This window comes from Urocitellus parryii, chromosome 14 (genome assembly GCF_045843805.1).
Source record: "Urocitellus parryii isolate mUroPar1 chromosome 14, mUroPar1.hap1, whole genome shotgun sequence".
NCBI classification, from domain to species: domain Eukaryota; kingdom Metazoa; phylum Chordata; class Mammalia; order Rodentia; family Sciuridae; genus Urocitellus; species Urocitellus parryii.
The window spans coordinates 58,182,833-58,210,251 of NC_135544.1; the positions used below are offsets into that span (position 1 = coordinate 58,182,833).

General features: G+C 52.8%; 1 protein-coding gene across 2 annotated transcripts in view; it reads left to right on the forward strand.

The window, feature by feature from the left end:
• The first annotated feature begins 538 nt into the window (after positions 1 to 538).
• The window catches only part of Scara5 (scavenger receptor class A member 5), a 106,449-nt gene continuing 79,568 nt past the window's right edge, over positions 539 to 27,419 (forward strand). For both annotated transcript variants that reach the window (XM_026398896.2, XM_026398897.2), the window contains exons 1-3: positions 539 to 918; positions 4,785 to 4,902; positions 26,576 to 26,704. In XM_026398896.2, coding sequence (XP_026254681.2) covers positions 4,791 to 4,902; positions 26,576 to 26,704 — 241 coding nt within the window. In that variant the 5' untranslated portion in view covers positions 539 to 918; positions 4,785 to 4,790. The remainder of the gene's footprint in view (positions 919 to 4,784; positions 4,903 to 26,575; positions 26,705 to 27,419) is intronic.

The following is a 27,419-nucleotide window of genomic DNA, read 5'->3' on the forward strand; positions in this document are numbered from 1 at the left end:
ACCAGATTTCAACCCCTTTCCAACAGCCAGGGTGCCTCATGGGATCCTGGATTCTCCTGCCCTGGCGCAGTTGATGCTCTGTGAACACTGAATCGTGTTGAGCTTGATTTGGGGATGTTACTTCAGAGCCCCTGAGGCCCACTTCTGAACAACCCCAGAGTGGCCCATCTGTGTCCTTGGGGGATGGGTGTGATTCAGGAAAATACATAAAACAATTCTATGCCAAATTTATTGAATGAGTTGAGCAATGCCAACTCGGTCCTATAAATAAATTTGCAAGACTGGTTTCCTTGTGTGGCTCATAAGCCAGATCTAGCTGCAATCCTTCTAGAAGCTGTCCAAAAAGTATTTTGAGCCGGTTCTTCAGGCACTTGGGTCCCAAGGCCAAAGCTGGCTTCTCAGCTGTGGTCGGCTGGCGCAGTCCTGTGAGGGGCTGTAATGCTGGGAGTGGCCACAAGAGGGGGTGCGTGTTCCAGATCCCGCCAGCAGAGCCTCCGCAGTTGCAGCAAAAACTTTTTATAAAGACGGCGCGGCTGGAGCAGCTCAGTTCCCACTTGGTCAGTACCTAGCAGAGCTGCCGGTGCCTCCTCAGAACATCTCCGGATTGCTGCTTGAGGCTGACGCAGGCGACGCACCAAGACAGAGAGCCCCAGGTGCAGACTCCCTCTCCCTCGGCCACCAGGTTGAATCTTGGTCCTGCAGAAGTGACCCTGTGGCCCTTGTCCTGAGACAAGTCACAGAAGTGACCCTGTGGCCTTGCACCCTCTTTCTATGACTCCGTCTGGATTTGGCTGGCTGTGGAGACAAGCTCAGAGGGGCTGCCTGGGTCTCGGTGGGGCATCAGCCAGCTCTCTGACCACCATGGTGAATGTCAGGAACTGAGGGGACAGGCTCTCCAGCCTCAGCAGAGGGACTCAGGTGAGTCTTGACACTAACCTTGCCCTGGTGCCTACCAGGGCATGGTGTCCCAAAGGCAGCTGGAGGAGACCCGAGGAGCCGGATGGAGCAGAGCTCTGTGTTTGGAAGTCTTTGGGAGGCAAAGCCCCGAGGTGCCTGCCCCAGGTGGGAGGGTCCCAGCCAAGGAGCCTGTGGACATCCGCTGGGCCCTTATCCAGTTACCTGGGCTGGAGAGTATCAGCCCACATGGGGGTGTCAGAGGGAAGCTGTTGCCTTGGTAGCAACTCTGCCTGGCTCATGTCACAGCTGGAGACCCTATTCAGGGAGCAGATGGATCGGTGGACAGCCCCTCTCCCTGTGCTCTGTTTGTGTATGTGTGCACGTGTGCCCAGTGAGGGGACATTTGATACAACAGGCTATTTATAAAACATCTGCACCTCTCCAGCTGTGGGTTGTGCTTTGGGTTAACTGAATACAGTTAAAGGAAGAAAGAGTTTAAAAACCTGTGTAGCAATTTTTTTCTCTAGGGCCACATTTAGGGTTCTTTTTTTTTTTTTTTTTTTTAACAAACTTGGTTTTGATGAGTTTAAAATGAGACAGTCCTAAGAAAAGCTGTGAGCTCTGCAGGGTCAGAGGCTGGAAGCCACAGGAACCATCTTCAGAAGAGCAGGCAAAGCTCCCGCCACCCCCTGCTCCTGACCTCAGCAGGAAGAGTTCATTCTGTCCTTCTGATGCCCAAAGAGGGGCTTTGAGAGTCAGGGTCCCATCTATGCTGCATCCCTGGCTGGAGGGTGTTTGTTCTCACCTGACTCTGCCACCAGCTGCCCTGGGTGACCTCGTTCACAGAGCCCTCCATGTTCATCGTCTCCTATCAGTCTCACAGTTCCCCTGGTGGCAGCAGGACAGACCCCCATGGTAGAGGTGATGCTTCTGGGATCTGGGGCTGGATGAGGTCAAGTTCTCCAATTATAGATAAGAAGACTAGCCGGGACAGGATCCTCTGAACTCTCCATACACTGCCCCCCCTCTTGCCTACATGGAGGGATGCAGGTGGCCGAGGGCTTTCTCTGCTCTCAGATGCAGTTTGGAAGCAAATCCTTGGCCTCTAACCTGTGCTTTTAAGTGCCTTGGGTAAAACTGCCTGGGGGTAAATCCTCCCCTCCCTATTCACGGGTGACCTCACTCTGACTTGAAATGCCAGAGTCCAGGCTCTGCAGGCTTTGTCCACAGTCCCTGTGGCTTTGGCATCCTGCATGGGTGTTCCTCTCTAGCTTTGAGTCTCTCTCCACCCAGCCCCCACCTCCTGGGGCGCACTGACTCTGCACTGCCCGGTCTGGGACCCTGAAGGCAGGCACCCATGCATTCTGGACACAGCAACCCGGTGGCTGAGCCAGTGCCCTGTGTGGGAAGCCCCTGTCCAGCCAGCACCTCTTCCTCTGTGGTCTTGGTTGGCTTGTCTTTAAAATGGGAAAGGTGGGATAAAAAGGCTCAGAGCTCCCGGAAGGAGCTCACAGGGAGACCCTGGAGGGTCTGCGCTCTGCACCCTCTGGGGCGTGTTTGTGTGTGAGCCAGCAGTTTGCACACCTCACCAGTCAGCCCGGCCTGCCTGAGAGCAGAAACAGCCCAAGGGTGATAAGACTCAAGATCTAAGGGTCCAAATGCCCCCGCCCCCCAAGAACGAAAAAGCAGCCCCCAATAAAACCGGGGCCGGCAGAATGGGCGTCTGTTTCATTTCCAAGTAACGAACAGCTGAGGTTTCCAAACGCATCTCACTCACATCTGGCCCTAGCCCCTCTCCCAGAAGGGTCCCCTGGGCTGCTGCACTGACCAGCTGAGGGGCGGGGAGGAGGCAGAGGAGGGGCCGCCCGGCAGATACATTCCAGATAACGGGCCTCCGCTGGCCGGGAGCTGACCAGGAGAGGAGGACAGTGGAATGAAGCTGGGGCTCTGCACCCCATGAACAGGGGCCATGTCCTGTCCACTCTGGCTGCGGGCTCTGTTGCCTTTGGCAGAGTGAGGGTTAGCGAGGCAGAGGAGATGCTGGCCCCTGCTTGCAGCTCCCCAGGAGCGGGGCCAGAGGGAGGGGTGCCGCACACTGAGCTCGTGAAACAAGGGAGGCTCCCCTGCAGCTGAGCAGTGACAGAGCACCCTGGCCCCACCTAGAGGCCCTCACTGGGTGGAGGCCTTGGACAGAGGGCGTGTATTAGGAGGCTAGCAGACTAGATACCCCGGGGGAAGGCACAGAGAAGCTGGGTGGGAGCTGGTTGGGCAGGAGGGATCCTGGTGGACGGTGGACCTCCCTGCTCTTCTGTCCCTCCCACGGATTGGAGGGAAGGCTGCAGACTGGGCACACATGATTTTGTGTGTGCCTGTGTGTACACAGTGTGTACACAGTGTGTGTGTGTGTGTGTGTGTGTGTGTGTGTGTGAGCCCACGTGCAAGGGTTGTGGAGTCTCATTACTTTAGAGATAAGAGCAGAAGCCCCATCTTCCTGGGTCAGCTGAAGGGCAGTTGAGCAGTAAATGGTCAGTTCTGGCCTCTTCTCAATCTCAAAGCCAGAGGTCTCTGGAGACCAAGTTCAAGTCATGAAATGGGCTTTGGCGTTTTGCTTGAGGCCCGCCTCCCCCTCATTACCCCTCATGACGGAGCAAGGACAATGCCTCCTTTGGCCTCTGCCTCTGAAGAGGAGGCCCCTGGTCCTGTGATCAATAGCCTCGCTCCCTCTAACCCCCGACAGGCATCCGCCTCTCCTGACCCAGAGACGCTGCTCAGCTCCTCTGGCTTCCAGTTGAGTATGCTCCTTTCTAGACCTGGGACCCCACGCTCCTGGGGGCGTGTTAAATATCCAGAAGTCAAAAAGCATCAGAAACAAGGTTGACATCAACTTATGACTGACTAAAACTGATAAGAATGAAGCACAATTGGTTAGATCACTGAGCACATATGTGAGAAAAGGAATATGAAATATTCTATGTAAATAATTTGTAAATTGGCTTTTAAAAAGGATTTTTTTGTGCTACACAAAGAATGTAAATGCATCATAGAAAACTCAGAAAATCTACAAGCAAAAAGAAGTACCCGATCCCCACAGTCCCTCCCCAAGTCCTGCCACGACAGAGCCTCACCAGAGCCAACCAGCCACCTCTGAGCACATCCTCTGTGCCCAGGTGCATTACCAAATGCACACACTGTTGTGCAAATCGGTTTGTTCACCATAAGTGACAGAGGATTTCCCCAGTCAGTGGGGGACATCCCTGGAACACTAGGGGATAGACCCAAGGACCAGAGGGTCGGGCTCAGGGACATCGAGGCAGGAGCCCGCCTTGGTCTCAGGCTGCTCCCTCTCTATGCCTCTGGGGCCTCCAGGGAGGCCCTGCTGTGGTCCCCCAGGGATTTGGACTAGTTCTTTCTTCCTCGGTTGTGTTAGCTGGTGGCCTTGTATCCTGGACACCCCTGTGTGTCCCTCATTCCCAACTCACAATACAGCCCAGGTCTCTCTGACACACCCAGGCTTCCAGACGTCTCAGAGCTATTCCCTGGTCACCTGTGGGTAGCCAGTTCAGCTCCCTCCGGGCTCGCCCAGGGTGGCCAAGGTGCCCCCAGCCCAGGGCTCCAGCCCCACCAAGAGCTGTTGATGGAAGCGTCAGGCTCCACGACCAGAAAGACCCAGTGCCTTGGTCTTCCCACTCAGGGAGTGGGTTGGAGTCCCGAGGACCGGGGGGTGGCTGCTGGCTCCTGTTGATAGGGAGATGGTTCCTGGGTTCTGGTCCAGGGCCACTTAGGTGGCCCCTTGGTCTGTCCCTTTGTTCCTGTTCCCACCTGTAGTTGACTGTGTCTCTCTCCCCTGCCCCCCCACCCCGCCCCACCTGCCATCCCTGTGGCTGCAGGACGTGATGGAGAACAAGGCCATGTATCTGCACACCGTGAGCGACAGGGACACCGGCTCCATCTTCGAGGAGCCCTTCGATGGCAGGAGCCTATCCAAGCTGAACCTGTGTGAGGATGGTGAGTGCTCCTAGCTGCGTCTTGGGGTGCATCGTCTTCCCTGGGTTGGGGAAGGATCCCTGCCCCCCACCTGACCTTGGCATTGCCCAGGGCACTGGTGACCCCCAGTCTAATTCTGCCTATGTTGAGTTTCATGCCTGGAAAGATCTTTCCATGTGTTTTCTCATTCATTCATCTCAGCAGACCTGTGTGCTTAGCAAGATGGGTACCCTCTTTACCGATGGGCTAGTTGAGGCTGAGAACAGCTTGATGCCACACTTGATGCCATCATGGAGAGGTTCCTCGCTCCTGGGCCAGTCCTTCTGCCTCTCACAGAGTAAGGCTGGGGTCAGACCAGGATATCTGAGCCAGCCGGCCCTCACCCTTTCAGGATGAGGAGGAGCCTCCTTTCCATTTCCTGACACATTTGTGAAGGGAGAAGGCTCCGGTCATGCTGGAAGGCACTGCATCTTGAGGTTGGGTATTTGCTAAAATTCTGGAGGTTCAGTGGGTGCAGCTTATCCAAGGGGTCCCTGAGCTCTTTCCCAGCACCTGGTCCTGGTGCACCAGCATGGAGCTGGATACTAAAGCTGTTTAACAAATGCTGACTGCATGGGCCAATCCATCCTCACTAAAGCATGTGCAGGAGGGGAGCATCCACTTCAAAGAGGATGGAGTGCGTCTTGCAGAACACCAGGGAGAGCCAGCCCTTCATGCGTGGGGTCTTCCTGAGACCCCCCACGATCGCGCTTTGGTTTGCACGACTCTGACAACTGCCTTTATCCTGAAATTACTCAAAAGAAATGCCTTCCTCTTTCCTCCCATAAGGTGCTGATGTGGGAGGGAAGTGGGGTGGCTCAGCGAGGCAGGGAGTGGGGACAGTCCCAGCAGGAAGAGGGGACAAGGACACTGGGGCTTCTGACCAACCACTTCTCAGCCTACCCTTGTGAAGAACTGTCCACTCTTGCACGTAGCTGTTCCTCTGGAATGCAGTTCTCAGACATATTTTGAGGCCCTTCAATGTGTAGGGTGATGTGCTAGGTACCAGGGAGCCTCTGAAGAGAAATCAGAGAAGCTGTCGTGGGAACAATTCCCCCAAAGGTGAACTGGGTCGAAATATATGGACTTGAAGACTGAAAAACATTTTATGAGACGTTGGAAAAAGGCCTACCAGCTTATTCCCTGGGCTGAACTAGAGCTTCTGTTGTTAGAGTCCTTGTGCCTGGGAAGAGAGGAGAGGCCCTGGGGCCTTGCCCTGCTCTGCACATCAGCAAAGGTGATGTTGATCCTCCTCTGTCCCCACTGGCACCTAGGAAAGAGGCCTGGTTTAGCCGGAAGGAACTAGGGTACAGCACAGTGGGGTGATTGGAAGCAATGATCAGCACCGGGTTGGGGGGCCTGGGGGCCACAGCAGTGCGAGAGGCACGGGGTGGGGCGATGTCACCAGGACCATCCTATCCTCTCTCCCTTACCTCATCCCACCCTTGGCTTTTCTGGTCCAGATCAAGAAAGTTCATTTGGACCAGAAGGGTCTAATTGTTGTGCTAGCTATTGTGCTGGCCAGGTCCCCAGCTGTGGGCAGGTTTGTCAGAGGGCAGCTTTAGAGCCATGCTGAGAGGGTCCTGTGCACACAGGGTCCCCAGAGGCCTGGCTTCTGGTGAGGTGCAGACAGTGGAGGCTGGAAGCTGTGAGGCCCAGACTGCCTCCATCACATCTGTGGAACTCCGTGTCCTCATCTGCCACAAAGGGTTGCAGGGGATAATTCAGGTCCCTGCCAGTTCCAAAATTCCATGCCTGAAAACAGTGGTGGGTGGTGGGTGGTGGGTGGTGGTGTGAGAAGCCAAATAGAGCCATGTTGGGGTGAAACCAGCTTCTGAAACTCCTGGGATCCTGGCTGATTCCTCCTCCCTTTCATCTCCCTGAGAGGAAGATGGAGAGCCTGAGGAAATTCAGGCCAGGTTGGGTCTGTTTCTGAAGAATTTCATTGCTTCTGGATCAACTCTGGAAAGTAGAACAGAGAGGGAGAGGAAGGGGTGGGGCCAGGCCTGGAGAAAGAGGAAGGTGGCAAGAGATGGGAAACCGGAGGCCTGGGCCAGGGCCACCCCCATGGGCCTTAAGTGAATCAAAATGGTGTCTTTGAGAGGGAGGAGGAGTGGGCTCTACTTCCTCCTGTTGGAAGCGGGCTCTGGGGTCTTGGCACCAGGAAAGAAGGTCCTCAAAGTGGGGGCCAGCTGTTAGGTGTGACTCAGACCTCAGTGCCCACGGACCTTCACGATGGCCAGGTGTAAGCCCATCCTCAGGTAGGGGTTGTTCCCTGGTGGCTCCCTCTCTAACCAGCGAGGTTTCCAGGCTCTATCTTGGTCCCTTGGTCCACCCCCAACATGTCACTCTCAATATGAATCCATGGGGTCTGTCTGCGGTCCTGCTGTAGGGGGTTGGCTGTTCATCCTTGAGAGACTCTTGAATCCAGGGAAGGGGATGGGCTGTCTCTGCAGTCTCTGCATCAGGAGATCTTCGAGACTAACTATACGACTTGTCCAAGGTCACCAAGGGGTTAATGGCAGGGCTGAAACCTGACTGGGATCTTCTTTCCAGCTTCCCTCCTAGGAAAGGAATTCCAAGGCGGTGGGCTGATGCTCCTGAGAGGTAGCTCACTGCTGGGAGCAGACCCTGTCGGGGAGCAGACTTGGAGCCGGGGGCAATTAAAGCACTATCTGCCCACGCTCAGCTGCTAAATTCAGGGGTGTGGCCGGGACCTGCAGCTGGCTAGCTCCCCTCTGTCCCTGTGAAGTCCTGGGCAGGAGTTCTCTGGAGGACACATTCCAGGCAGGACCAGCCAGACCCCACTGATCCTTACCTGGTTGCCTCCTCCTAAAGGGGTACCAGGTGGCTCCCAAGGGAGGAGGCAGCACTTCCTGGGGAGCTGAAGGGCTGAGAAGTGCTTATTTTAGGATCTGGAGCAGAAACCCCCAGAGAGTGAAAAAAGTTCCCCCCAGCAACCAGGGGTGGGGGCAGGAAAGAGGGGAGAGGAGGTCCTGGGGAGCAGCCTCCTGCTGCAGGCTGGGCTGGCTCCCTCGGTGCCCAGGAAGGGACCCTCCCCCCAGGAGTGGCTCCTGCTGTCACCCAGGGAGTGGCTCCTGCTGTCACATCTACTTCTTCACTGCACTGACCTCTGCATTCCTCCCCCCCTTCCCGCCCCCACCCCATCCCCTCCTCTCTCCCCCCTCCCTGCCTCATCCCACCCCTTTTGTTCACTAACCAGGTTAGAAGGGAAGGGAGGTCTGTGGCCTGTCAAGGGTTGACCTCCAGAGGCCTCCATGCCCAGCTCTGGCTACCTGGCCTCCTCCTTGGAGCCCACTGCTCATGCAAGGGCCTAACGGGCAGGGACAGTCCCTCTTACCTGGTAGCTCCCAGGCAATGCCAGAGGGCCACCTGTGGTGCCCGGCCTGCTTGGCAGGGCCAGTCCCAGAGGGTGTCTTGAAGGCGCTCACCCATGCCCTCTCTGGCTGGAGCTCCTACCTCTCCCTCTGACGGGAAACCCAGCGGATGGACACGGGCCAGTGTGGCCTGCTTCCTCTTCCCTCTCTTCCTGCTCCTCCTCTCCCTCCCCTCACCTTCCCCTTCATGCCTCCGTGTCCCCCTCCCCCCTGCTCTAACAACTGGGGACTGGGGAGGAAGCCTGGCCTGGGAGTGGGTGGTGCCTGGCTGGGCCTGGCTTCTCGGAGGCACTTTCCAAGGGCCAGAGAGAGGTGTGAGTGTCAGAAAAATATTGCAGTCCTGCTCGCCATGGCCTCTGCCCCTCCTCCACTCCCGTGGCGTCATCTCGGCCGCAGATGGGAAACTGGCGGAGGTAATGAGTTGCACATGCTCCTGGCGGCGGCTGGACGCCTGCAGCCTGGCTGCTGGCTGGGCCCAGGGGCTCCCCGTTCCTGTGTTCCTTCCCCATAAAATTAAACTGTTCTCCTAGGGGAGCACGGCATCCACCTCCCCATCCATCAAGTCTCCCTGCCTCATTTGGCCTGGCTGATGGCTGCGGGCGGAGGCCCAAGGGTGGGAGTGGATTTCCTAGGAGGGTCTGCCTGGGGCCTCCTCAGAGGCCACCGGCCTCTGCAGGTTGGAGAATTGGGCCCTGGAGCAGGAGAAGGGAAGGGGGTTAACTGTTGAGCGCTGCAGTGCTCTCAGGATGGGCTTTGCTAAGCACCAGCTGAGAGCCAATCCCTGGCAGAGGAGGCTGCGGGCTGCGGGTGAGCCCGTGGCCAGGCGGCCTCCTGGCCTCTGCTGCCTGATGGGCCGTCCCTCCACGATGGGAGCAGATGGTGAGGAGAGAAGAGCCCGGCTTCCCATGAGGGCTGGTGGCTCAGGAAATGAAGCACATACTTTTGTCCTTTTTCCAATAAATACTAGTGTTTTAATCAGCTTTTGTGTCGTGGTGATCAAACTACCGGACAACAACTTCAAGGAGGCCAGTTTACTGTGGGTTCGTGTTTCAGAGACTCGGTCCATAGACAGCTGACGATTGCTCTGGGCGTTACAGGAGGCAGAACATCATGGCAGAAGGGCCCAGTGGAAGGAAGCTGCTCCCTCAAGCCAGCGGGAAAGCAGGAGCCACAGGAGGAGGCACCCTTTCAGGGACAGTCACCCCCAGTGACCTCTTCCAGCCATCCCCTCCTGCCTACGGTTATCACCCCACAGTCCATCCACGCGACGATGGACTAACTGGGTTAGAGCTCTCATAATCTAGTTATTCCGTCTCTGAATATTCCAGCATGAACGGCAGCCTTTGGGGGGTACCTCATATCCAAACCACAACGAGGAGGTTCTGTAGGAAATACTCTGGGTCCACAGGCTCTGGGCTCCATGGCGGGGGTCTTTCCTCTGACTGGAGGTCATTTGCTGTGAGGGTCCTTCTCCAGGTCTGCTCCCTGAAAGGCTGAAGGTTGGGTCTCATTGTCCCCATGTGGAGGCTGGGGTCTCCCAGAGGTCAGGGAAGAGGAGAGGATCCTAAGTCTCCCAAGGGCTGCCTTCCCATAGATGGACACAGGCAGGAGCCTCTCCTCTCTGCCTTTGCCTGGACCTCGAGCCCCTCACCCACACTGTCCCCCAGGTGGTGTGGGGGCAGCGGGGCTGGGGGGAGAGGATGCTCAGCTTGCTCCGTTAGCTTGGTGTGCTGTGGAGTGGGCAGTCTTGGAGGACACCCAAGTGGGCCACAGGTGGGCGTTAGATGCCTGGGAAGAGGGGAGGTGGTTGGGGATCGTGGTTATTCTTTATCACATCACCATTTCTGCCCGCGTCTCGCTCTCATGCTTCCCGCCCTCCATTCCCTTGCTCGTTCATGCATTCATTTCTCCATCTTCATTTTTTCAACAGAATGTTTCCAGGGTCCCTGCTGGTGCCGCCCACTGGCTATGTAGTCAGGGACGCCAGGTGGCCCCAGACAAGCTCCCAATGTCTCTCACTTCACCTGTCCTGCTCCTTCTCCTCCCTCCCGCTACAGACCCACACAGAGTTGGCTCAGGTGCAAGGCTACTGACGTGTGACCCAGTGGGAAGGGTTTCAGTGCGGTGCCGTGTCCTTGGTGCAGACCTCAGGCAGCCTCCCGGGCCTCAGGCACCTGAGTGCTACGGGCCTGGCTGTCTCCATTGCGGGTGATATTGCATGGCAGCCAAAAGCCCAGTCCTTGGAGCTGGACGGCTGGGCTAGGCTCTGGCAAGCTGTGAAGCCTTGATGAAGCTCCCAGCCTCGGCTTCCCCGCTTCTGTAGATCAGGCTGTCAACGCACCAACTCTGGCTTATTGTGAGGACGACATGGATAATTCCACAGCAAGTCCTTCCAACGTGGAATACATGTGGCCCTTTGTCCAGGGAAGATCTCCCTTCAGCCTGTTTCCTTTTACTCCAGGGCCTGCCCATGGGGCCCCTGTTCCACCCTAGTCTCTGTTCCTGGTCCCTAGAACAGTGAGCTTTGTTCCTACCTCGTTCCCAGGTGTCTGTGTTGACCCACGTTTCAGATAATGAGCAGCATGGCTAGTCCCCTCCCGGCTTCTCACTGCCTCTTTCCTGGGCCTGTGGCCTCCCCCATCCCATAATACCCACATTCACAGATTTGCTATTACTAGGTGCATCTTGGTTCCCCTCTGACTCCTTGATGGCAAGTACTGACTGCCTTTGATTCATCTTAATGTCCCCAGGTTCTAGCATTGTGACTCCCACATGGCAGGCACCTTAGATTCTTGATTGAATGAACACATCACCAAATCCACAAGGACCCAGATGAAGGAAGGTTGAGAGGAGAGTTTAAAAGGAAGAAAAGAAACTGAGACTTGGTTCATCCCACACATGGGTGTCATGTGCTGCCTGGAGGCAGAAAAGAAAGGTTGCTTCCTGCCCTCAGGGGGCTTAGCATCCCCCAGTGATACAGGCATGTGACTGGACCTGGCTTGTGATGTGACAGATACCCTAATGGAAGTCCTGCACCCTGGAGTAAGCTGGGGGGACCATGTGTCTGGGAGGAGGGCAGGCCTCCATGGGATAGATAGTGGAGGAAGATGGAGGGACCAGCAGGATGTGCTGTGGGAAGGGGCAGGGAAGAGCTTTCCAGGCCTTCGAGGGAAGTGGCACAGAGCTCAGCTGAGGAGGGGCCCCTCCTCGTTGCTTCTGTACGCTCAGTCAAGTAGACACCGAGATGCAGGAGGAGGCTCCCCTGGGAAGCAGTGTCCAGGAGACGGGGAACAGCGGGGACAGCTGCGAGGACCCTCTTGGACATGGAGTTGAAGTCAGCCCGGTTGGTGTGGTGCATGGTCTCCTACTGTCCAGCTACGCTCAGTGTCTCAGTTCGTTTTCTGTTGTGACGACATTATACCCCAAACTGGGTGAAGAAGTCCTGGAGGTTGGGAAGTCCAAGGGCATGGAAGTCCAGGGATAGCATCTAGCAAGGGCTTTCATGCCGCATCATAGCATTTTCTTGTGCATGTTGAGCCTGCGTCTATGGGGCCAGCCCGTTTCCAGGGCTCATGGTGAATGGCTAAGGCATGGGGAGGTGGATTGGGAGCAAGAAGAGCTTCACTGGAGACTGAGCAAGGGTGGTGACAGAGACCCTGAGAGGGAGGACCAGGCCACTCTTAGTAATGAGAAATGTGCAGTCTTGTGACAAGGAAGGAAGGAGAGAGAAAGTTCTGGAAGTAGTGACAGAGTGAAGAGCAATTCCTACCACACTCAGGTCGGTTATATGTGGCGCTCAGGAAGGAAAAGTCCTCACCTGCTTGTGGCGGGAGGCGAGGGGAGCACAGAGGAGGGCAGGGTTTCCTTCAGAGGAAGAGTAACAGGAGCCCGGAACAGAGACGGAGGGGATGTGCGATTCCGTGGGTGCCTGGCTGGGAAGTCCAAGGGCCACCGTGGGAAGATGTGAGAAGCTGACCAGGAAGCTGGGGCCACAGGAGGAGGAGCAGAGCTGTTGGTGACGATGGGGGGTGAGGGGCTTCTGGGAGCGGTGGGTTTCTGTGTGTGCAGTGGATTCAAGGGCCGTGTCCCCTCGAAATTCACTCATTGAACTTTTCATCTGCAAAGTGATGGTGAGGAGGTGGGGCCTCTGGGGGGTGACGAGGTCATGAGGGTGGGGCGCTTGGGAGTGGGATTAGGTCCTTGCTGAAAGAGCCCCCAGAGACCCCCTGGCTCTCTTTCTGCCATGTGTGGACCCAGTGAGAGGCTGCAGTGTGGCCTGCAGGAGGCTCTCCGGAACCTCACCCTGATCTCCCAACTTCCGGCCTCCAGAGCTGTGAGAAGTCAATCTCAGGGGTTTCCAAGTCACCTCCTCTATAGCATGTGGTCTCAGCAGCCCCCTCTAAGACAGTGGGGCTGAAGACTCAGTGAGGGCGGTGGTCCTGCTGGCCATCTCAGGGCAGAAACTGATGGTGGGGCTGGGAGGTCTGCAGGGGAGGAGTCTGGCCACGACCACCCAAGGTCCCAAGCCACCCCTCCCCTGCCCTGCCACATTGGTGTGTGGGTCAGGGTAAGGGTGGCCTTGTCCTGAGGCACCAGGAGACCAGCTCATTTTGACTCTTAGGAAGGTGAGGAGGCCCATGAAGGCTAGGGGAGGCTAGCGGAGGCTGGTGGAGGCCCGGAGAGGCTGAAGAAGACCGAGGGAAGGGTGGCAGGGGTCCATTAGAAATGATAGTGCAGGGGCCCCCCTCGACTGAGCACAACATAGGCAGGAGCTGTGCTCAGGGTGCTCAGAGCCAGAGGGTGGGGAGAGGCTGTGGGAGCTGGAGAGTCTCTGCGGTGGCCAGAGGGCAGAGTCCTGCTACTCAGGGTGGAGGTGGAGCCCTTTGGGGCCAAGACAAGGCTGGAGCAGAGCCGTGGGCATAAATGGCGAGAGCAGGGAGCAGACGGGATGCATTATCCACGAGGGGCTGCTCCGGGAAAGAGAGATGCGAGTGGTTCTGATCACCAACACGACGGTAGGGCCCGGGGTGGCCTCTGAGGAAAGCCTGGATCTGACTTCAGGTGGGGGGATGCTCTCCCCTCGCTCCCCACCCGACCCTCCGGGGTCCTCTGGAGTCTCATGACCCTGTGGGATGATTCCACTGAAGGTCTTTGAGATATAAACGTATCTGTGAAGGGGGCCTGGCAGCCTGGGCTGGCCCAGCCCCATCCTGCAGACATGGTACCTGGGTGACACCACAGCCCAGGTCCAGAGCTGCCTGGGGCCCAGGGTGCCTCAGGACCATGGTGCTTCAGGAGATTCAGTTCCAGTCAAGATACCCTGGGGGTCACAGGGGGCAGAGGCCTTGCCTGTACAGTGTGAGGAGAGAAGGGGCTTGTTCCTGGCCTTCCCTCCTGACCCTGCATTCTCCCAAGGTGGCCTCGGCCAGCACAGGGAGTCTCACTGCTGGAGGAGGGACCGCGAAGGTAGGACATACCAGAGTCCAGAAGGGGGCAGCACTCAGTTGGGGAGGGGAGTGACCTACTGAGGGTGGGGGAACTGAGGACCACCTGCCTCATGACTGTCAGGCCTCCCGATGTGCAGGTGACACCCAGGTTTACCCCTCTCTCCCTCCTGTTGATGGCCTACCATCTCTGTTTGAAAGGGATGATGTGATTTGTCCTTTAAGTGAGCTTGACCTTGATCCCCTGGCCCATGTTTTTTTCCCTGCATCTAGGTTCCCCAGTCCTGTTGTCTCCGTGTACCCTGCCACATGTAGGGAAGAATACCATCGTCCCGCCAAAGTTGCCAGGACCCCCCAGCCCAGATCTAAGGGTGTGTGTGAAAATGTAAATGTGACCTCATAAGGATCTGAAGCATTTCCAGGTGCTCAAGGAGAGTGTCTTCAGTTTGTAGGATTGTATTAAGGATCCCAGAGGCCTCTGATGGGCGGAAGGCTGGAGAGTCCTTGTCTGGTCAGCCAGTGGTTGTGAGAAGAGTGTGCTGACCTCTGGATGCCCATGGAGTCTCCGAGGCTGGCCTTCCTTTCCTTGGGCTCTTTCCTTGCCCTTCGTCGACTGTCTCTAGTAAAGGAGGTGCGCTTTGTGGTCAGGAATAGAAAAATGGTTGTTCATGCTGCTGTTTCTAGATAGGTTTTCAAAGCTCCCAAGTCTTATTTGTAGCTGATGTAAGTCCTGTTTTGGGGAAGAGAACATCTCTAGTCCCACAGGAAACTCAGAATCAGAACAGCCCCTGGATACAGGGGTAAATAAGTGATGGAGAGGAGGGCATTTCTAATCTCTTGACCCCTGTCTGGGGGTAACCAGTACAGATCAAGCCAGCAGCCATGGAGTGCTCCCCTGGGGGTGCCCAAAGTAGCATTCCCTCCAGAATTGGGGAGTCCATGGGCTTGAGACTGGCGGCCTGAAGGACCGAGAGCTCCTGTCTCATGGCTGATCTGGGCAGTGGAGGTAGAGCCTGGGCTCAGCTGTCCTAACTGCCACCCTTCGCTCAAGAAAGCTCAAGTAATGAGTGCTGCAAGAATGAACAGGGGTGGGGTTGCAGCTCGGTTGGTAGAATGCTTACCTTGAATGCTCAAGGTCCTGGGTTCAATCCCCAGCACTACACACACTCACACACACACACACACACACACACACACACACACACAAGAATGAACCAACTCTCCTTCCAGGTTCCTTGCCCTGACTCCCTCTGCCACACCATCGACCCTTTTCTGGGTCTCACGTTTCCCCCTTTCTTCAGGGCTAAACCCTCCCAGCTCTGCCGCTTGCAAGTCATCTAACCTCTGAGCTCAGTTTTCTCCTCTGCAGAAGCAGAGCAATAACACCATCTCTGCGACTGTCATTGTGTTTAGAATTAAAGTATCTAATGTTTGGCCCAGAGCCAGTGGTGGGGAACTGACAGCTATCACCCTGTGTGTCACCCGGTGGCAGGCTCCAAATCTGTTGTAAAATGCAGAGCTTTTTGTTATCCAACATGGTGAGCCCAGCAGAGCAGGAGATGCCTGCCACTGACAAGGGGTTTGTTACTCACAGTTCACACCACTCCATGAGGTCACATGGGCAGCACCAGGGCCGGTCAGGAGGCAGAGGGATCCAGCAGGGGAGGCTGGGAGGCTTTGTTGTGGTTTCTGTGTGACCAGAGGAGGCAGTTAATCAGCTCAGCATTGACTGGTGTGAATAATTCCAGTGGGCTTTGGGACATAGAGACCCTCGTTGTATGGCACCTGGCCGTGGGGTGATGGTGGCAGGTGGATAGTGGCCTGGAGGGTAAGACCCCAATCATGAAGATTGAGCTTGGGCTCTGGACTGGTTGGTTTGCATCTGATGTCTGCTCATGAGTGAGCCCTTTATTATCTCTAACAACTCTCAGGGTCAGCAAGGGCCCAGATGTCAAAGCATCAAATACAGAAACTAGGAAATATGATTACTACAGAAGCCAAAACAGAGTACACACAGATAAACCCAATGGCTTGTGGTGCCCATTAAATTTATGTCTAGGGTATTAGTCTCATTGACTAAGTCAAGAGATGTTGACTGAGCACTTGCTGTATACCAGGACCTATGGGATGACAGGGATCAATCAAACACAGACTTTGCCCTGCTGGACTGGACCCTTGAAAGTCTCTATTATTTGTTAATTGATTAATGGGTGTGGCTGTGTTCACCTGGGCCACCATTGGCTGTAATCTCCCAGCAGAATCTATATGGGACAGTTGCTGGTTCCAGGACTCCGGCAGTGACGAGGCCCACCTGGTCTGCCCACACCTGCTGCTTCCCTCGGTGGCACAGCCTGCCCTGCTTTTTGTGCAGAGGTGGCAGAGCTGCTGGCTTCAGAGACATGGCTTACTGAGTCGCATACTGGTGGCCTGGGCTGAGATCTCAACTTTCCCGTCTTGAAAGCTGGACACTCACAAGAGCCTTCCAACATCATTGAGGTGGGAGTGGGAGAGAGACAGGTTCCGTTCCTGCCCAAAGGGGCGATCTGTTCAACAAACCAGCAGAGCAGGAGGTGGGAGGGCGGTGCATTAGCAGTTAGCACCCCAGAAAGAGTAGTGCCTTAAACGCGAAGCGCAGAGCCCGACTTCCACCTCACACACATCTTCCAGTGAATTACTGCCTTTGACAAGGGGCCAGTAGAGGAGTTGGGGAACTTTTAGACCAGGGTCCAGGGCCTCTCTGCAGGGGGAGGGACCTACTGTCTGAATTTGGGCAGAACCCTGAGCCAGCAGCTCTTTGAGTCTCTCTGCATCAGATAACATTTCTTCCATCCATGCACTGTCCATCTTGAGGAAGAACAGTGGCATCTTCCACCAGTCCCACCACCCGCTTGTTCTTCCTGGGGGTGCTCTTGGCTCTCTCCCTTCTGCCCAAGTCTCAGTGACCAGCCAGCTCACCTTGCCTGCCCTCCCCTCCCCGCCCCTGGTTTTTCTCTCTATCTCTTAGCCTCAGCTGCAAAGGGGACCGCATACCAGCCAGTGGCCCATCCTCCTTGTGCTCGCTTTCTGTGAAAAATAAGCACAATCCCTTGGTTGTTTTCAAGAATTTTTACTTGGAAAATAGGCGTTGGAAAAAATAGATTTCATGGGGAAGTGACAAAATTATAAGACATCTCTGAAAGTACAAGGAGAAACTGTCTTCAGTCATCATGAAATCTACATGGAATTAGTTTTGACTATCCCTTCCTCTACCCACTCTCTCTTTCCTAGAAATGGATGTGAGAGACTCACTTGACCATGTAGAAAACCATATCTTCCCCGGTACCTGCTCTAAGCTTTCTTCCCTGAGGTCTGGGGTTCGACAGGTCAGAGATAATTGGTGCTCATTACATCCCAACTGGATGTTCTGGAGACAGGAAAAAAAATCAAGCCCAGTGTTTTTTCCATTCTCTCACTTGACAATCCACAGAATATGTCATCTTGGGTTGCCAAAATGTGTGGGATCGCCTCCCACCAATTACCAACTCTGCAGCTGGGTCTCCAGTGGACACCAGCTGGTATCCTGAGGTGCACTTCAATTCTGACACTGTCTACCTGGTGGTGACATCAGATCCCACAGGTGGAGGGCTCCATCCCTCCACTGTAGATGTCAACTGTAAGTCCCATGTTGCAGCCTGTGCTGACCAATGGGCTCTAAACCAGGGTTCCCACAACCCGCCTCCTGGGGTTCAGTTCATCTGCTGGAGTAGCTCCCAGAGCTCAGGAAAGCACCTGACTGGCATTGGCCCCTTCATCCTGGAGGATGTTAACAAAGTCTACGGATGAAGGGCCAGAGGGAAGAGATGCACAGGGCTTGGAGGAAGGAGGGAGCTTCTGGGCCCCCTTGGGGCTCACCATCTCCAGAACCTCCCGTGTTCAGCTCTCTGGAAGTCCTCTGAACCCCATCCTTCTGGGGTTTGGGAAGCTTCTTTGTGCAGCCGTGGCTGAGTGAAGCACCGGCCACTGGTGACCAGCTGGACCTCAGCCCCTTCCCCTCCCCAGTGGTGGAGGTGGGGCTCCCAGGGCCAGCCCTGGGATCATGCCTTCATCTTTCCAGTGACCTGCCTCACCGGGACCTTCAGCCACCAGCCACCTCATTAGCATACAAACCCCGCCCAGCATTCCCAGCATTATCCCTGGCTTTTTAGTGGTGTGGGGGGCTTTTCTGCCAGGACACACCCACATCACACCCATTGTTCAGGGCCCTCCCAGGCTCAGGTGAGGCTTGTTACCTGGGTCTACTCTTAATTCTGGTGGTGGCTTTCCTTGGCAGTGTCCCTCTTCTGAGGGAGGCAAAAGGAGGTCCCTAGGAAAGCCAGAGATGGTGGCAGTTCAAAGAGAGGGGTCAACCGGGGCTGCCTCCTACCAGGCGGACTGGACCAGGAAAACAATGTGTGAGTCAGCGCGGGGGATGGGCAGGCGGCCCCTGAAGTCAGACTTGGGCGGGTTGAACGGAGATCCTTCTGGGGTCCCTCCCAACAATAAAACCCCGTCTCCACCTGCCTTTTATGAACTGCTGGACCAAAGAGAACACAAAGAAATGACAGAGCGTGTGTTGTTAAAACTTAATTAGGTGATTAGTGAATCATGGCAGTCTGTTTTGGCTTTTATTTTTATTTATTTTTTTTTTTTAATGCTGTTTAGACCTAGTTTCTGTGGAGATAAAGAAACACCCACTTTTATCAGGTCCAATCTGTGAGTATTCTTGTAAATGGGAGGAAAACAAATTTCAACAGATAACTCCCCAAATGCTCTATGATTATGATGAAGAAGTTGAATATTATTTTTCAAGAAATTGAAAGTTGGGGCTGGGGTTGTGGCTCAGCGGTAGAGCGCTTGCCTAGCACGTGCAAGGCCCTGGGTTCGATCCTCAGCACCACATAAAAATAAGTAAATAAAATAAAACTATTGACAACTAGAACCAAAAAATAAATATTAAAAAATAATAAATTGAAAGTTGAGTTTTTGAGGAACGGTTATGTTGACGAGGGGGGCAGCTCAGAGTGCTTTCTCATGGGCCCCCAGTCACTAGGTGCCAGGGCAGGACTTAACTCTGCCTCCACGGAGCACCAAGCCCCTGTCTGCCTCTAGGGGTTACTAGGGATGCCCACTTGCCTAACTCAGGAGGGCCGGGATCCCCGGGTGCCAAGGCTCCCACTGCAGGGTGGCCTTGACACTGGGGGACCTGTCCTTACTCAACTCAGCTCAGCTCCCTGGGACTGAGGGGTTTTTATAGAAAATTTCTTTTGTTTTCTTTAATCCCTATTACCAAACCCCTCGACATGCTCAGCCTACAATATTTTAGCAAAAGCTCTTTGGGCGTATTCTGGTTCCCATTATTTTGAGGAACCATTCACAGTTCCAACCTCTGGGGATAATAAAATAGTTTGATACAACCTCATTTTGAATGTGTCCCATTAAAAAAGAAGTCAATTTTTTTTCCAATAAATTGAGCTCTTATAATAGTAAGACTTTTCATTCACTTTCCAAGAATGTGTCTTCACATCTCTTTTGATATGATAAATGCTTTACTCTTGAACCAAGGGCCTCCATGCCCTGATCTCAGATGTCATCACCAAGTCAGAATGGGATCCGGGACCAGGGCTCGGGCCGCAGAATGTCTCAGAAGCTCCACATGATTCCAATACTCAGCCATAGTGAGGTGTCCATTCAGCTCCAAGGAACTGTTCACACAGTTTACCTACCTGGGTCCTAAGTGGCAACTGGAAGTCCTGAATATGCAAGGGAAGCTGAGCTTTTGTTTATCTTTTCAAAAAAAAGTTTTGCTCAAAATTATATTTTTATATCCAACTAGAATTTGTCAAATTGTTTGCATAAGACAAATGCTAAGAGACGATCTTTGTAGCAAAAATACATGTTGTGCACATTTGTTCTTGCAAAGAACCATATTAGGCTCTGCTCTTCATTGGGCAGTGCTGATGATGGAGAGGCATGCAAATGCCTCAGAAGACCTTGCAGAGGAGTGGGGAGATGGAGATGCACATGGACAATCACACCTGAGGAGGACGGTGCTAGAGAAGCAAGCAAGGTTCTGACATGGTATTTTGGGCAATAGTTAGCAATCCATGATGTACTACCTTCCAGAACATTCTTAATCTTGAAGATCTAAAACGTTTGGTTTTGCATCTTTATAAATGAGACCTCTGTGGTGTGCATCAGCTCTCTTCTTGCAACTTGTCATTGAACCATGACTGACTGACTTTTTACGGATGTCACCCTTCCCCAGAATGGGACAATATGCACGACCCAGTGGTTATGGAGACAACTTTGAGCCGTATACCGGTGTGAATGTGCCATGTTAATAATGAGGTTTTTATCAATATAGAATAGTAAGATACAAGTGTTTCACATGTGATGTTGTCTTTGTAAAATAAATTTAGCTTAAAAAAAACCAACAATAGTGGGGTGATGTCAAAAAATCACAGCTGTGAGCAGGTGGGACAGTCTATGCAGATGAGATACCTAGAGATGGAGGCCACTGCTGCCTGCCTGCAGCAGGCATCAGGAAGCCACATGCTCCACGCTGGTATCATCAACCTCTCCCAGCCTCGCATTCTGGCATTCTGGGCTCGCTCTTCAAGTTGCTTAGCATTTATTTTTTAGGTTCTGTTTGCTCACGCAGAGCCACTGACCCTCTCCAGATCGATCTCTCTCTCTCTCTCTCTCTCTCTCTCTCTCTTTGATACTATGGATGGAACCCAGGGCTTTGTTAGGCAAACGCTCTCCCCAGCCTGTCCCCACCCCTCTGGAGAGCCCTTCCCTTGGCCCCCTGATCTCCGGCAGGCCACCGTCACTTCTGGAGGCCACAGCAAGATGGGAAAACTTCGCCCGAGCTCCTCTAGAACTTGGAAGCATTTTCCCTGTCTTCTCCACCGCTCTGGTCTGGAGTGTGCCAGCGCCTGTGAACAACAAGGTTTAATCACTAGCAGCTCCGTCAGAATCTGCCCCCAGAACTGTTCTCACATGGAGGAACAAAGTTTTCCTCTTAAAGCCATAGTTCTAAAATTAATAACTGCACATGGGATGATAAGGCAGAAGACAGAGAGGAAGGACTTCAGCTTCCCCAAAGCCTGACCCTCAAGCCTCTGGCTTGTGGTTTCCTCTGCATGGACCCTGGGCTCCCCCCACAGATGCGATCCCCACCTCTGTACGTAGGAGGCACTTGCTCTGCCCATCTCTGCTGCTTCTTCCCTGGTCACAGGCCTTCCTCCCCTCCCATGGGAGCTTCCAGAGGACAGCAACCACGGCTGAACCTCTCTTCAACAAACACTCGCTGAGTGCCTGCAGGTACCAGGCTCTGGCCTGGGAACCGGGAAGGAGGGGTGAAGGACTCGGCTCCCTCAAGCAGCCTCCTGGGTTTGTATTCCCCGGTGTCTGTCTTAAGTGCCTTTTGATCTGCTGCCACATAACAAATTACTCCCAAACTAACAGCATAAAACAGAAACTTACTCCTCACACATTTTCTGCAGAATTCATGGGTATGCAAGGAAAGCCAAAATCGTGTTGATTTTTTTTTTTTCAGATAAAGTTTTTGCTCAAAAATATGCTTAGGTAGAATATGATCTGAGAGGAATCCCAGAGCAGCTTGGCTGGGTAGTTCCAGCTCAGGGTCCCTCATGAGGTTGAGCTGGGGCACAGTCACTTGAGGGCCGGCTGGGCTGGAGCATCCAGGCTCACCCGCGTGGCTGTTGGCTGAAGGCCTCAGTTTCCATGACACGGGCCTCTCCCTGGGGTGTTGGTGACATGGCAGCTGGCCTTCCCCCAAATGCATGTCCAGAGAGAGAGGAGTGAGCAAGAAGGAAGCGGCAGTCTCTTCTGTCTCATCTTGGAAGGCACACATCAAATTCTATTCTCTTGGTCACACAAACCAACCCTGGAGGTTACACAAGGGCAGGGTTGTGGGGAGCCATCTTGAGGTCTGGCTGTCACTGTAGGGCAAGTGATAGTGGACACTGAATGAACGTGTTATTTTTACCTCTACAAAGCTAAGTCAAGGCTTCTACTTTTATTTTTAATAGAGTTTTAAAATTTTTTTATTTTTAAATTTTTATTTGTTCTAATTAGTTATGTATGACAGTAGAATGCATTTTGACACATCATACATAAATGGAGTATAACTTCTCATTCAACTGGTTGTACATGATGTGGAGTTACAGGTCATATAATCATATGTGCACATAGGGTAATAATGTCTGATTTATTCTACTATCATTCCTACCCCCATGGCCCCTCCCCTCCCTTCAAACCCCTCTGTCTAGTCCAAAGTACCTCTATTCTTCCCCTGCCCCTTATTGTGAATTAGTATCTGCATATCCAAGAAAATAGTCGGCCTTTGATTCTTTGAGATTGGTTTATTTGGCTTAGAACAATATTCTCCAGTTCCACCCATTTACCTGCAAACGCCATAATTTTGTTCTTCTTTTATTGAGTATTATATACCACAATTTTTTTTTTATCTATTCATCTGTTGAAGGGCACCTAGGTCCTAGGTCGGTTTCATAGTTTAGCAATTGTGGAATAAACCTTATTTATTTATTTTTTTCTCAAACTGTATTTTATTAATAAATGAAAAGTGCAGAGAGTTCCCATACACCCCCTACCTCATGCACGGTCTCCCTCAGTGCCAATTTCCCCACCAGAGTGGTACATTTGTTATGATTGAAAAACCTCCACCGACTTATTGTCACCCAATGTTCTTAGTTAACATTAGGGTTCACTGTTGGTGGTGGACACTCTGTGAGTTTCAACAGATGTATAATAACATATTTTAAAATTGTACACAGATGCAATTTATATGTCAATATGGAAAGGCTGATGCCATTGAATGAAGAATCTACTCCTCAGATTTCTTGAGAGAGGAGGACACACACTGTGCATCATGTGTGGGCACAGAGGAAAAGCCAGGTTTGGGCAGGGGGAGGCGTAAGGCGAAGGCCAGAGTCTGTGTTGGGGTGTCCTAGAATGTTGGCAGGGCTCAGCCAATACATCAGGGTGGGCTAGTGTGAATGGTGCAGGCCAGCTCAGGGCTATCGTGCTATTCTGGGCTGGCTTGACCCTGAACCTGGTTGAGCCTGGGTGATTTAGGGTAGGAAAATATGTGCATGGTGCCTCAGAGTCAGACATGCAGGTGAATGGGGACGTGGCCTTGGACCAGCTCTTCAAGCTAGTAGTTTGGCCCTGTGATTCCCGGATGCTAAATAGACACATGGAATCTAGGAAAACATACTGAGAGCATGTGCACCCACTGTGACAGTATCACACAGAGCAGGTCCACTGCCCTGCAGATCCCCATGCTCTGCCTCCTCATCCCTCCCCCAGCCCCAGCACCTGCCAATCTTCCATTACCTCCACATGAAAGCTGTGTGGTTGGAATTACAGGGTGCACATCTTTTTCAGATTAACTTCTTTTACTTAGTAATATGCATTTAAGGTTCCCCCCAGGTCTTCTCATGACTTATAGCTCATTCATTTCACTTTTTTAAAAACAAAAAAAGTAAGCATGATTTTTGCCCTGGCTTTGCTAATTGTATCAGTTTTGTATTTTTAATCCTCCACTAAGCTTAAATAATCTGAATGGTTTACCCAGCTAACATTTTGCTGAAGAAAAAAAAAATACAACTCCTTAGTGTTTAGGGAAGAATAGGACTCATCTTGCTCTTAATTTCTATCTTTTTCCCCTTCAATCATATTCTCTAAGCATCTTGCAGAACATGCTTGTTCAGTTTATCTATTTGTGGAAAGTCACTCTCCGAAAGCCTTATTATATTCTATTTAAAATAGACTTTGTTTAATATACAAAATAATCAAGTCTTACTGAAAGGACTAAGTTTTCTCCGAGGAAGGTCTGTGTTCTCTGCGTTGGTTGATGAAGGGACCTGTCCCAAGAGGCTACTCACTGTTAGAGATCACAGGTAGAGGGCAAAAGCACTATTCTCTTTTCACGGGGGAAAAAAAAATAGAGCAAGATCATTGCAACGTGACCCATTCCTTCAGTGAGCTAGCAGCACTCATGCAAATGACAAAGTGAACAGTGTCGATGGCTGTGTGGCTTTCTTCCCCTCATTCCACAGTGAGGCTCAGTCACAGGAGTGTCCCAAGCAGGAGAGCTGAACTACCATTGGGATAACAAGAGCCAATATTCGTATAACACTGTACAACTCTGTGCCACCTTTCTGGCTCTTGAGGGAGAAAGAGTTTTCTCTGAGAAGGTGGGTAGCGGCTTTCACCCAAAACAAAACACACAAGCAAAAACCAGGAAATGCTATCAGATGCCTGTGTACTTAGGAGAAAACCAGCCACGGGCCCCAGTGAATGGAGAGGGATAGAAAGCCCTAGGAAAGGAGATGTGGAATGCGTTAGAATGTTAGCTTTGTTCAAGTCTTAGTGGACAATCAAGGGGACTCTTTAAAATCAGTCAGCATTTAAGGATGATGAACATGCTATTTGAATTTGTATCTATTGACTGCTTGCTCCGTGCTGCACCCAGTGCTCTGTGGATGTGTGATGTAATTGTTGTGCTCAGTGGTTTTCACAGAAATATTTGTAACAAAATGTAGTAAGCAAGTGAAAATGTTCCTCGGGCCACAGCACCTTTGGAGGTCCAGGGCTGTTTGGATCCTGAGGCATTGTGTTAGCCAGTTTTCCATCACTATGACGAATACCTAAGATAATCTACTCAAAAAGAGAAAAGGTTTATTTTGGCTCACAATTTTGAAAGTTCCAGCCCAATCAATCGACCCCGTTGGTTTTGGGCTGTGGCGAGGCAGCACGTCATGGCAAGGAGCAGGAGGCAGAGCAAAACAACTCCCCTCGCGACCAGGGAGCCAAAGGTGGTGAGGAGGCTGCGGAGGGGGTCCCACATCTCCTCCAAGGCTTTCATCTAAAGACCTCTCAGTAGGGCCACCTCTTAAAGGATCCACCTCTTCCTAATAGCACTACCTTGGGGACCAAGCCTTAAGTGCATGGGCCTCTGGGGTCATTTAAGATCCCTATGACAGCAGCCATCAATAGTCACCCCCCTGTCCCTCATGGTAACAAAACCTCCTGAGGCCAAAGGATACCTGAGACGTAAAACATGCCTCGAAGAACCTCCTTAAAAATAGAACCCCACCAAGGGATTGCAAACGCCACACCATCTTTCAAGACTCTTCTCTTGTCTCCCTTCCTTCTTTTCTTTTCTCTTTCCTTCCTTCCTTCCAAATGGGGTCTTGATACGTTGCCCACACTGGCCTTGAACTTTCGATCCGCCATGTGCCGCTGCGCCTTGCTAAAAATGCTATCTCCTCATCTGATGCTGGGATCGAACTTCTTTTTTTCAGAGATGAGGTCTTGCTCTGTTGCCAGCCCAGCCCTGATGTAATAGTTAACTGCTTCAGCCTCCCAGGTAGCTGGGGTTCCAGGCATAGCCACCACCTGGCTTAAGACATATTCTAACTCTCAATGATCTGTCAGCACACGTCCGTTTCCACACCTTCCTCACATGCAATGCGCTTTGGTTAGCAGCACTCTCAGCGCAGGGACAGTCCCTCCACAGGGGCCCGTGGGAATAGGTAATAGGGGGCATGTGTGCGTTGAAAAACGTCCTGCAGTGAGCCTCACGAGCACGGCGGGACTCAGGATGGGAGAGCATCCTTTCCTTCCAGTTTCAGTTGACGTAGCAGGTAGAGGTGAGTCAGTTTCCTGGCCTCTGCATGGGCCATCTGAGAAGCTCACCTCAAGGGACAAATTCAACTCAAAGATCTCCTGGATCCTGAAGTGGGGTTGCCAATAGTTAACAGTTGACATTTTGCGGGGCTGGAGACACTGAGGATTGAACTCACGGGTCCTTTACCCCTGAGCCTCATTCCCAGCCCTTTTTTTATATTTTATCTAGAGACAGGGTCTCACTAAGTTGCTCAGGGCCTCACTAAGTTGCTGAGGCTGGCTTTGAACTTGTGATCCTCCTGTCTCAGCCTCCCTCCTCTACAGTTGACATTCTTCATCTGTAAGTCAAAGGTCGGGGTTGGACACATGGTCTATAAGGTCTACTACAGCAACGATATTTCACTGTTCCATTTGGGGAACAGGGTGAGGTTCCTCAGCTTTCCATCCAGTAAATTAAATCCAGTTGGTGATGGTCAGGTCTGGCTTGCCAATGTGTTTATTTAACTTCCCAGTGTTATTGGCTTTTAATTAGTTGCCAATATTTTAAAAATATGGGGATGTCTCTTATTTGTTTCTAGCTCATCTTGGAAATTCTGGATCTGGCAACATGCAAGCCCTCAGTTCTGGGCGACAACCTTTTACAGAGCGGGGCATGCTTGTTCACAACCCCACTGGCCCGTTTTCCTCATTCCCATCCCTTCCTGGTCACTATGGAGTTGAGTTTGGAGTTGAGTCCTGTTTTAAATTCTCTCCGTATTCCCTGGACCACAAGAGACAGTGACGCTTGATAGAGGGTCCACATCCAAGCCTCTTTCCATGTTTTTCTGCTGCTTACAATGACTCAAGGGAGGTGTATTCTGTGAGCACATGGGCTGTGGCCATGCCTGCCTGTTTGTCCGTGACCACAGAGGGTGGGAGGAGAACTCGAAGCTGAACGTCTTGTGATGGTTCCAAAAAGCTCCCCACTAATGATGGCGTTACAGATGGGCAGAAAGAGCAGGAGGGATGCTACGTAAACACTGTGCATGGGTGAGAAATGAGATCCACAGAGAAAAAAACGTATGGGGTTTTCACGTGTCTTTTCCCCTTCCTCCTCTTATCCTTATTGTCCAGGTCCATGCCACAAACGGCGGGCAGGAGGCTGTTGTACCCAGCTGGGCTCTCTGTCAGCCCTGAAGCATGCTGTCCTGGGGCTGTACCTGCTGGTCTTCCTGATTCTCGTGGGCATCTTCATCTTAGCAGGTGAGAGCAGCTCTTTTCAGTTCTGGACTTTAGGAGGAGAAAGGGATTCGTGGAGCCTCTGTCCCTCCTTCCTGGTGTCATGAGCCCACACGCTGTCCGTGTCACCCTGGAAACCACAGAGGGAGAAGCCAGCTGGTCTCTCCACCCAGGCAGGAGCCTTCCATAACTTTGCTGGCTTCATGTGAGAGCAACTGGCGGGTGTCACATGAGCTTGAGGAATCTCTGCGTCTAGCCGGGGAGGTCTGCTGGCTCAGTGTGGCTTCTGACACTTGCTGCACTGTCATGAGACCTTACTTTACCCCGGGTCTCCTAGACCCTGGAGTGTGGTCTGCACTGAGCAGGCTGAGCATCTTCTCAGCTCCTCGTCCTGGAGTGTCGTGGAAATAGTCCCAAGCCCCTTGGGTGCTGAGGCTAATTGAGATCAAGGTCAACCCACTGTTCTTTGCAGCTCCTGGGGGTGAGATGAGTTTGTCCCGAATCAGCCAGGCTCTCCTCCTCAATTTCTATTTGCAGGATGGGCAGCTGATGGGCTGGGGTGTGGAGCCCTTCTCTAGCCAGGGAGAAGTAGAGCTCATAGACTTAGGAAGGGTCCACAGGGTCGTGGTGGTGGCACCGAGCGGGGTCTGTTGACCTTGTGCTTTGAGCAGCCAGGCTCATCCCCTACAGGATGTCCCACCATGATGGAGACAGGAAAGCAGTAAAGCTGTGGTGGTCT